Genomic DNA, 12,157 nt, shown 5'->3' with positions numbered 1-12,157 from the left:
GTTTTTAACTGTGTACCAGTTTAACGTTGAATATTATTTATGATTTTAACCATGCGGTATGTTTCTGTTGTATCCGAGTTTTGATTCCCCCCGAATGGACAGAGTACAGATAGCCTATTGCGTTGTTGTAACTAACAAACAACTTCTGTAGTATCAACTGTACCATAACGAAAAACGTGCTAAATTAATTGTGTACGAGAAGGCGACAAAACTTTACAGAAGAAAGAATAGCCATGGTAGTTAATAATGTTAAGTGGTTCATAAATCTTGCATCTTGGTCACTCGTAATGATTTATCAAAATCGAAAAAACGACTCAACTTGACTAAATCACTAAACGAATCATGCATATAAACTAATGATATACTAACTTATTCCGGCAAAAAGGTTTGTTTATTTCATTTTTTAAACACATTTAAAGTTGGCTATTATCTACTACCATGAAATTTAAGATTTAAGTATTTCTTGTATTTAGACTAAACTTTAGCACTTTATTTACATATATTTTTTAACTTTAACACTCCTTTTACGTTTAGGATTTACGCACGTCTGTTAAGTTTTGGGTCATATTGACCCGAGGCATTATGTTCTATATACAACTTCGTTTCTAAAAAATAAGCATATCAACTTTCTTATATTCTCGTTTATAAGATCATGACCCCAACCTAAGAGAAATCCTAAAATGTAAAGAGGGAGATGGAAAGATCTAATATCAATGGAATATCATTGATCTAATATCAATGGAAGCCAATGTCAGGTCAAATAAACCCGAAACACAATAGAAGGGTTAAAAATTATGTTAAAATCACATCAAATTAAAGTTTACTTTTGAATCACTATATTTATTATCTAAATGTAGACAAAACACCAATATCTTTACTCATTTTTGAGATAAACGTGAAATAATTTTAAATTATCACTTTTATTAACTTGGTTATTTTTTTAAGAAATATACATATTAATACACAATACAGATTCTCGGCTGTGTAACCATCATGTTCCATAACTGCATAATCATTACATCAGTACGTAACGTATCAATAAAGCTCCAACTTTTAACTATGATAAATCAGATTCTAATCTTAAATACTTAAGAGCTTTAGATATTTTAAATTATTTATAGTTAACCCCGCAATCTGGACGCGTGCGCTGATTTGGAGAGGGGTAGAGACGATGACATCATAGTGTCAAGCACCAGAGATGATTACGTCATAGTTCCACGAAGTAGCACCAGAAGGAGTTGCTGTCTTAAGGAGGGATGACATCATATTCAATGTAGTGGCACTAGAGGACGCGTTGCTAGAACTGACGTCATAGTTTCACGAAGTGGCACCAGAAGGCCTGTTGGTAGAGGAGGGGGTAGGATGATGAGATCATCATCACAAAGATTTCAGAGTGAACCAACAGAAGGTGATGTAGATCAACTCGTCTCAACATGTCATCAATTACATAATTTTTGCGTCAATAACAAAGACTTAAAATAAATATATTTTTTAAATTTGCATAACTTATCAATTATCAATATTGAAAAAGTTTTACCACAATTAAAATTTCACTTTATAAGTAAACTTACTTTAAATCTGCTATTTTAATCTCTAGTTCCTATAATTATAGGCAACATTACAGTTGATGACAAAACGTTGTATATTTGCGGTTATCTTAAATTGATATTAAAGTTTTTCTTCATTACCCATTCAAGCCGTCTGCAACCATTATTATAGTTTTTGCTTATATTAATTGCATTACCTAAGCTTTAAAAAGGCAGATGTTGCTACTACAAAGGGATAGTGTTACTATACTTCTGTAGAATTCCATATAGATTTCAACTAGTCTCAATTTATGTTTATAGTTTACATTTATATATTTAACTGCATTACATGTGTTTTACGAATGGAGAGGGTGTTTCTATACGTGGAGAGTATTACAAACGGAAGTTCCTATCACGACTAATGTATCGTTTTTATAAATACTGAATACATGAAATGTTAAATTATTATTACATAACTGACTTTGGTTTTTAAGTATCGATTTTGTACACATTTAACTTACTTATTATACTTTTGCTTCTATATTTAATTTGCATTGCATACTTTATATGTAAAATAATTATTGCTAATTCATTTCTATAATTGGTATATTGTATAACATCTATTCACTCTGAAAAGGATGCTTATTCAAACCTCTAAATACCATACTATAATTTCATGTTTAGATTTATAGGTTGATTTGTTCCACTAAAGGTTAAAGAATCTAGGTAACAATTTATGTTTAACCATTGCTATTGTAGAAAATTGTATTCTTACCTTTCTGTAGATATTTCTGAAATCTTTGTCTAGAGATTGTTTCTTGCTGGTTTGGAACTTTATGCATATAGCCTAAAAGCTTGATATGTAATATTGTTTCTGTAGAACTTTTGATTTCAAAAAACAAACGTTATACAGATCGGTCACTATTTCAATCCTATTGTTTAATTATTCTGATGCATCCCAGCTGATAGCAAGTTGACAAAGCCTGACCCTTATGAAAAACCAAGTGACATATTCACCTTAGGCCAAAAAAAGTAATGCTTTCGTTTCTATAAAATTGACAAACAAAGCAGAAATTCTATTTGTGTATTTTTCAAAATGTGTTACTTACATTGTAATATTTAAACTAATTAGTTCACCAAAGCATTTCAAATACATTTTTCAAAAATAAAAATAACTTCTAACCGATTAAAAGAGCTGACAATCATAACCTTTAACCATAAATTAAGTGGATATTCTTTCACATTTTATAAATCCAACATATGTACTTTACAACAACAATGTAAAATCACAGACTTGACAAGCATACTGAATCGTTGTTAACAAAACTTCAAGATATGCTAATACACCATAAACATCGTACCTTATAAAATACTGAATTAACTTTCCTACAACTTTTGTACATTATGTTCATATTACTATTTGCTCATATCACATATTTTCTTGTAAATAATTTGTAGCTTTATGTGAAAAACAAAACACTGAATTTATCAGGAGACATTTTAATACATAGTATTAAAGGCATATCACTACAAAAATAAACGAATAAAGGATTCAAACATGTGCATTATACTCAAACAATTATTTTGTGATGCCAGCAGTATTATTTGTCAGAAAAACTAGTTTACTGAATATTTTACTTTTGAAAACAAATATTTTTCTCACATAGATTTTGAAACAATGTTTCAGTACCATGTATTATATTTTCATTCACAAATTTTACAATTCGGTGGGCCCGGCATGGCCAGGTGGTTAAAACACTCAACTCGCAATCTGAGGATCGCGAGTTCGAATCCCTCTCACACCAAACATGCTCGCCCTTTCAGCAGTGGGGCGTTATAATGTGATGGTCAATCCCACTATTCGTTGGTAAAAGAGTAGCCCAAGAATTGGTGGTGGGTGGTGATGACTAGCTGTCTTCCCTCTAGTCTTACACTGCTAAATTAGGGACAGCTAGTATAGATAGCCCTCGTGTAGCTTTGCGCGAAATTCAAAAACAAACAAACAAACAAACAATTCAGTGCTCTGTGAATTTTTATAAAAACTCCTGCTCCATCATAGCCCAATATGTTTTAAGCAGATATTAGAATATGTAAATATAATCTCAGAATTAACAAGTATCACGCCTATTGAAACATTTATTAACAAAACTTCAAGATACACTAATATATTATTTACGAAAACATCTCAGTGTATAAAATACTGGATTCGCTTTCATAAAACTTTTGTACATTATATCCATGTTACTACTTGTTAATTTCAGTTCAGTAAGTTAGATTCTTAATAAAGTTTATAATGAAAAAGATATTGTGCAATTCTTGTATTTCACTGAGTTCATTGTACTGTACAACAAAATCATTTCACACTTACTACTCAGTAAGATCAAACTGTGCCCAACATACAGAAATCAGTCAAAAATTCAGACTGTGTTGGTCTACAAATATTCGGAAAATACAACTTAGAATATCTTTTAAAATTAAAGATAGATTGACCATAATCGATGCAGTTCCACTTGTTACTTTTAATATTTATGATATATACTTAGACCTAGAACCTACATCAGTTTCACAGATGTGTGAAATGAACAAGATTTACGATTTCATTATACAGTACAATGAATTATGTTTGTATTTACTCGAATGGTAACAGAGTTAGTAGTTTCCAAGTGCTATTAATAAGTTTATTACAAGTTCAGACATATCCAAATTTTTAATATCTGTCTACAACAAACAGTCTAAAGTGCAGTCAAATCTGCGTCACTTTTCAAATATAAATACCCTGTCCCTTTCACCACTAATAATCAGACAGTTGCAGTTCTACTACACTGAAGAAAGAATGATGAACCAACATTTAAGTGTAACTATATCGTAACAGAAATGTCTTTACTTATAAATCTATTTTCAGTGTTTCTCTTGTATAGTTATGTTTGTATTCAGTTATATTCATATATACTAATTATATTATGTTTTAGTCTATTGGAAAGAAAAGAAATGCTGTGGACATTAATGAAATGGTGACAAAGAATAAACCCAGTAGTTAAGAAGAACCAGTAAAAAAGAATAAACGACAGTTATGTTCCTCTACTATTATACACCATGAATAAGCACCTGATTCAGTTCATGCCTATCCTATTGGGAGCAACCATTACATCACTCTATCAATTTATGAGAATAATTTCAAGGACTTTGGACAAAAGAAAGCTATATCCAACTAAGGAAGGCATCACTTTTTATTCAACAGAATGGGAGGAATTTTAATATTAGTGTAGCCATTCAGAGCATAACTGAACAAGATTTTCTCCTAGAAGGACGGAATTGTGTAATTAGTGTTGTGTGTGTTGTTAATATCCCTCTATTTTGTTTACATATCGATGCTATCTGATAAGATTCTCTTTGTTTTATCAAATTCAGAATGGCAGAAGTTATGTGCACAGATTTCTCATTTTGATACTAACTTAAATACTATAGTTCATAATGAAAAGTTGAATAAATAGATTAAATCAATTCTTAAAAATCTATACACTGAACAAGTGTTCCATATTTTACAAGTATTGAAAAAAGAATAGTATGAAGCATATAAAATCGACTATCTTAGTCAGATTCATCATTCTTATAATAGGTTAAATCATGATGAAGATGTAAGGTTATATTTCATATCTCCAATGACAAGAGTGAATACGTTTTAGATCACATATATTATGTTCATTTGTGAAAAATGTATCTGATGCTTTGGTGAATTAGTACGTTCAAATGTTATAGTGTACATAAAGTGAAGTTTTGAAAGATACGAAAATAGAATTTCTAGTTTATCCATCAGTTTATAGAAATGAAGGCACTACTTGTTTTAGCCTAAGGTGATACCTTCCTTGGTTTACACAAGAGTCAAGCTTTCTCAACTTGCCATCATCTGGGATGAATCAAAGTAATTAAACAATAGGATTGAAAGAGTGACCTGTCTGTATTAAACACTTGTTTTTCGAAATGAAAAGTTCTACAGAAAAGAAATGGTAAGAACGTATGTAATGCAATTAAATATATAAGTGAAAACTATAAAGTTGATGATAATAATAAGAACTAGAGATTAAAATAAAATTTTCAACAATAATAATTGATAAACATAACTGTTTATGTAGATCCTTTAAACTTTAGCAAAACACATCCATTTATAAAGCTAAACATGAAATTATAGAATGGTATTTAGAGATTTGAATAAGCATTCATTTCAGGGCGAATAGATGTTATAGAATATATCAATTATAGAAATAAACAAGCAATAATTGCTTTACATATAAAGCATGTCATTCAAATTTAATATAGAAGCAAAACTATAATCAGTATGTTAACTGTGTGCTAAATCGATACTTACAAAACACAATTGGCTATGGAATAATAATGTAACTGTTTCATTCATTCAATATTTATAAAAACGATACAATAAATGTGTTAGAAACTTTTCAGTGGTACACTGAATGCATTAGTAACACTCTCAACCTATACAAACACCATCTGCCTTTGTAAAATGTATGTAATGCAATTAAATATATAGGTGAAAACTATAAAGTTGACAATAATGATAAGAACTAGAAATTAAAATAGCAGATTTAATGTAAGTTTTACTTATAAAGTGAAACGGTAATTGTGTTAAAATATTTTCAGTTTTGACAATTGTAAAAATAACGTTATGCAAGTTAGATAAAATATTAATTTTAAGACTTTGTTACTGAAGCAAAAATTATATAGTCGGTAACATGTTGATTTGTATCACCCTTTGGTAGTTTGCTCGCAAACTCTCTGCACTGATGACCTCATCATCCTTTCTCCTCCTCTACCAACATGCCCTTCGTAGAACTGTGATTTCACCCCTCCCCTAAGACAGTAGTACCCTCTGGTGCCACATTGTAGACATGAGACTTAAAATTTCTGGTGGGTAGCACTATGATGTCATCATCTCTAAATCCTCTCCCTGAGGCAGCCAATCAACGCTTGCATCCAGAGTGCAGGGATAACTACTGCCATTGGTTACTATAATTTTCCACCTAAGAAACACAATTCGTCTTCAATGTTTTTCTTTTATGATGAAGTAGATTGTATCAGTATGGGGTTACTACTAGCCTTATCTTAATTAAAATTTTCATTATTATTTGAAAGAAAGGTGACTTTATTAGTGTTATTTTTTTATTAAATCTTCTGCAACATGACAGATATGTAGATGACACTTCAACAAGATACAGATATCATACTCTTTCAAAACAATTTAAATCGTCAACAACTTCAAATTCATTTTACTGTTAACCATGAAGAACATAAAAAATACATTTTTATACACTGTGAATTTTAATAGCTTCAAAGACTTTAAGTCTGGGTTTGTCTTGAACTCATTATAGTTTGTATAAACATGTTATCAGTTTTTCGCCAGGAAGTTTTTAAATGTAACCTGGTTACTACATTAAATATCACAGCTTACAAATGGACTACTAATACACTTCATCTGCGTTGTAGATCGTTTTAATACCACTTTATTACGATAATACTATAACCCACTTCAATTTTCCTTCTTATCAATCTACTTTATTTAGGTTGTACTTATTTCTATCAGATATTGAATCATCCTAATGTAAACATTAGAAATTGCTGTTTATTACTATAATCAAGAACCCATAGATTTAAAACAAGGTTTTGTTTGTACTTGCACCATATTACTCTCTGGGTTTATTCGTTCTCTCTCACATCTCTTGATCTTTTTATTTCATTGAACTCCCGTCTTTTATATTTCTTTTTCAAGCCCATGTCAACAATTCTCTTTCTTTACAACCTTGTACACCTGTTTTCCATAATTAGAATTATGACATTTCATAATCATAAGGGTCTCATAATACTTACAGTGGCTAAACAAGAAAGGTGACTCGTCACTCTAATCATTTTCTGATGACTTAGAGTGCTGTACTCCCCTAATCTCTTAGGGACTGACCAAAAACCGGCCACTTTCTCATCTGTATATTGATGTTATTGTCTACATGCATGGAGTAGTTATTGAGTAAATGTCCGAGTAGTAACAGAGTTATTATTCTGGTTGTATAAGTTGTTTTGAGCATGTGTTCGTCAGAACATACATACACACCTGTTTTGTAGAAAAGGGTATACTTTGGCAAAATTTTTTTCGAAACAGATCAGTGATTCGGTTCAGACCATTTCTCTGTACTTGGTATACAGTCATGCCTCGTCATGTACCAGAGGTTTACAGGGCGTCAAATTATTCAACTGTCCAGAAATGGTATGAAGCAAATGTACATTGCCAGAACAGTAGGTTACCCCAGCATACTGTATCCAGAATATTGAAATGTCATCGGACTACAGGAAACGTTGTTCAAGGGAAATAATGGTAGACACTGAAAGCTACTGCCCGAGATGTCCGTCTTTTAATCAGATTAAAACGTCAAGGTCGAAAGAAGTCTTGCAACATCTTATGACAGGAATGGAATGAAAACATACATTCCAGAGTCTCCAGAAGTACAGTGAATAGGAGATTGAACAAAGAAGATTATTTTAGAAGAAGTGCTATCTACAAACTGATATTAACCACAATTCACTGCTGTCGCCATGTTACTTGGGCAAAACAGCATGCCAACTTACAGTTAGGACACTGGCGACATGTCATACTTTCAAATGAGTCCTGCTTACGGCTTGTTAAAGCTGGTGGTATGATTCGTGTTCGTCGTTTGCCTGGAGAACAGATAAGGGAAGACTATCTTTCCCATAGGAAACACATAGGAGGGGCTGCAGTACATGTTTGGGCAGTTATTCATCATGATGGAAAAACTGCTCTTCATATCCTCCAAGGAAACATCAATGGCCCTTCCTACAGGCATCACATGGAGACCAAATTACTGTCATATGCTAGTGCAAGGTTTGAAAATAACTTTGTATTCCAGGATGACAATGCCACTGCCCACAGTGCGCATATTCTACAAAATTATCTCAACCAGGAGGACGTTACAAGATGTCCCAGGCAAGAAAAGTCTCCAGATTCTAATCCCATTGATAACTTTTCAGCATAACTGAGTCGGAAAATTGCTAACCACGACCATAAACCAGCTACCGTAGCTGAGTCGCAGCGCCTTCTAGGGACAAGTTGGGAAGAAATCATGGTGGATTACATTAATAATCATATCGACAACATGCCACATCACCTTGCTGAGGTTATTAGAATACAAGGACCAACCATGTACTGTATGTTTAATATGAATTGATATTAGGTTATAGATGCTATTTATAATAATTTGATGATATATTTTGTCACTATATATTTATGTTTTGGTAAGGTTTTGTTGTGATAGGTGAAATTCTGAATAACACATCTTTCTACAGATGGCTGATAAAATTTTTTGCTGTTCTAATAAACCGTTCATGATGGCCATAGAACCTGTCTCATTATGCAAATTACACATATAGATGTTTAATATAACAAACATTTCTCAGTTTGATAGTGCTAAGTGTATTTGTATTCCATCGTATTAATAATGAGTTTATTTGTTACAAAATATGGGAAAATTTTTGACAAAACTGTATCTGAGTCTTTCCAGATGCTTTAAGCTTTATGTTTGTATACGCTTGAAGCAAAGTATTAATCATATGTCAAGTAAACAATGAAAATCATTAGACATATATAATATTTCAGTCTCAAGTGAAGATTAAGATTACCTTGATTACATATTGTTGTTTTTGGTCAAATGACTTTTATATTAACTGCCTGGACACCAACTAGAAACTTCTGGATATAGTGACATGCGTTGCAATGTTAAATTAAACACTTGACCATATTACAATTTATTTCATGCCTAAAAACAAAGATATCGGGGTTACTATTACAAGATGATTCAAAAATCGCTTATTGGTCTTAAGTGGAGTATACTGTATTGTTTGTGATAATAACGCAGTTTCCTTACCATGAAAGATTACTCCTTCCTCTAATAGTGCTTGCCACATACCAGAAGCTTGGGATCGAGAATGAATATGAAAAAAAGAGCCACTTTGTTGAATAATCCAATCCACCATTTCTGTTCCAACAAGACAGCGTCGAAAGGTTCGCAGGTGAAACTTTCTATCTCTGATCATGTGAGGAGCTTGAAAGAGGATCGTTGTACGTAGCACCCAACCAGAACGTGCAAACTGAGCAGAAGGTGTCTGAAAACAAAATATATAACCAGAGACTGAACAACAAGGAAAGTTAACCTTTCAAGTTTCCTACTTGTCAAAATAACGGAATGACCGAAATCAATTTTATTTAATAATATATATTTTTACGTATAAATAATTCATAGTAGTCAACAAAATTTATAAAATGACATCTGTATGTACACATATATGTATGCATCCTTCATTACAACAGCGAGTTTTATGGTTTATGACTGATATTATCTGGACCCTTTCTGCATAATAACACTACAACATCCTGGAGTTTTACGAACCTCTTTCACCTGGTTGTTTGGAAACAACATGTCAATTTACTTCCACATGGCTTCATCAGGTATGTTTGAATTAATATCATAACTGAGCAACTATATATAATATAGCAACTAAATAAGCTAAGATAACTTTCAGTAGAAACTTAACTGAAATATATATTCAACAAAATATTTGTAGATTTTTACTTTTTTGTTGTTGTTGTTGCTTTTTGAGGATGCATGAAATAAGAAACACAGCAGTGACAGAACTCGGTAAATAAAGGTCAAAGAAAGTCCACTAATCTAAATAAAGTTCAACACCAGGAAAATATAAGAAAAATATTATTGTTGTAAAAGGTTGAATTATGAAAAGGTGAATATTTCTGATGAATTTAATTTCCGCAACACCAGATCAGTAATTTCAGTTTAACTTCAAAGTGCTTTTGAGCAGCTGGTTGCCATGAAGCATCAGACACGCAAATACGGAGAAAAATATGACCAACTAATCTGTGAAAGAACATTTTTCACTGTCCTTCTGCTCCTCCTTCATCACCTTATGATTTAAGCTCAAATGTTATTTGCTTGTGACAATTTCTGATGTATCATACGTTGCAACATAGGTTAGTTCAATTAGGTATCGTTTATGAATATTGTTATGTTGTGCAATAATTCATAAGAACTATGGATAACGTAATATATAGACAATAAAGCTACCTTTGTGGTTTCATGACAGAAATAGTTATTCTGAATTGAAATTGACTGAAGCGTTATTCAGCTAAGAAATTATGACAACACAATGAATACCTTCTTTATCTGGATTTTAGAGGTTACTGCTTCCAACAACTTTGGTGTTTTCTAGTTTGTTAAGAGTTTGATTGTATGGCTGTATCTTAAACAGGCAGGAACAGTTACAAATCCGTAAGGTCCCAGAGTTAAAAAAAAACTTAAATTTTCTTTAGGCAGTTGATAAATCGTTAATCTTTTTCTATAAACACACATACACAGATATATTATATATATATATATATATATATATATATACAGTGCCTAACAGAAGTCTTCACTCCCCTGTGCTGGTAATAAATTTTGGTTATTGTCTTATGAAAACATAACTCAAATGACCATAATATTTATTGTATTACTCTCAGACCGATTTCTAAAGATTACAAAGAACAAAAGGTGTATTGTTACTTACTTTTGTGATATACCACAAAAACACATGTTGCAAAAGTCTTCACCTCCTAACATAATTATGCAGTTAATATTTGGTTAAAGCTCCTTTGGCAGCAATGACAGCTGAAAGTCATTTTGGATAACCATCCACAAGCTTAGCACATTATGCTGGAGATATTTTTACCCAATCCTGCTTGCAGATATCCTCCAGTTCTTGTAAATTGGAAGGATGTCTTCGATGCATAACAATTTTCGAGTGATTTAGGTCTAGGATTTGGCTTGGTCAGTTTAGGACTTTAATGTTGTTTCTCCGAAACCATTCTTGGGTTGGCTTTGATTTGTCTTTGGGTTCATTGTGTTGTTGAAATGTAAACTTTCAACCGAGTTTTAGTTTTTCAGCTAACTTCTTCAGGTTTATCTCCAACATCTGTGTATATTTTGCATTGTTCATGATTCCTTGAATGCGTACAAGTTCTCCACTGCCAGCTGCACAAAAACATCCCCACAGCATTATGGACCCACCACCATGATTGACAGTTGAGACTGTATTTGCCAGGTCATGAGCAATGTTGGGTTTCCGCCATATATACTGTTTGTCATTTAACCTAAAAAGTTCTATTTTGATCTCATCTGACCACAGAATTTTCTGCTACATTGTTGTAGGTTATTGAAATGTTCACGGACATAGTCCATTCGCGATCAAAGATGTATCTTCGTCAGTAGTGGTTTCTTTCTTGCCACCCTACCATGCTAGCATTTTTTGTGTAAGGAACGTGATATTGTTAAGGTGTTTTATTGAATTCCGCATTTCCTTCAAGGTTGAGGTAGTGTGGCACACTTTCCATTTCTTCCCAACCGATTTTACAGTACTTAATGGCGAATTGAGAACCTTTGAAATTGACTTATAGCCTTCTCCGGAATTGTGCTTCTGAAAAATATTGTCCCTTAGGTCTGTAGAGAGTTCTTTTCTCATCATTCTCAATATGTAACAGTAAACCAAATTTTAACTTTCAACATGCT

The 12,157-nt window shown here is 32.3% G+C and overlaps 1 protein-coding gene across 2 annotated transcripts in view; it reads right to left on the bottom strand.

The window, feature by feature from the left end:
* The window catches only part of LOC106458479 (rap guanine nucleotide exchange factor 4-like), a 95,339-nt gene that overhangs the window by 79,454 nt on the left and 3,728 nt on the right, over positions 1 to 12,157 (bottom strand). For both annotated transcript variants that reach the window (XM_022384701.1, XM_022384703.1), the window contains exon 4: positions 9,467 to 9,704. In XM_022384701.1, coding sequence (XP_022240409.1) covers positions 9,467 to 9,704 — 238 coding nt within the window. The remainder of the gene's footprint in view (positions 1 to 9,466; positions 9,705 to 12,157) is intronic.

Source organism: Limulus polyphemus, unplaced genomic scaffold, assembly GCF_000517525.1.
Source record: "Limulus polyphemus unplaced genomic scaffold, Limulus_polyphemus-2.1.2 Scaffold470, whole genome shotgun sequence".
Lineage (NCBI taxonomy): Eukaryota > Metazoa > Arthropoda > Merostomata > Xiphosura > Limulidae > Limulus > Limulus polyphemus.
Note: the sequence above shows the minus strand (reverse complement) of the source record. Positions and strands in the feature narration are given on the sequence as shown.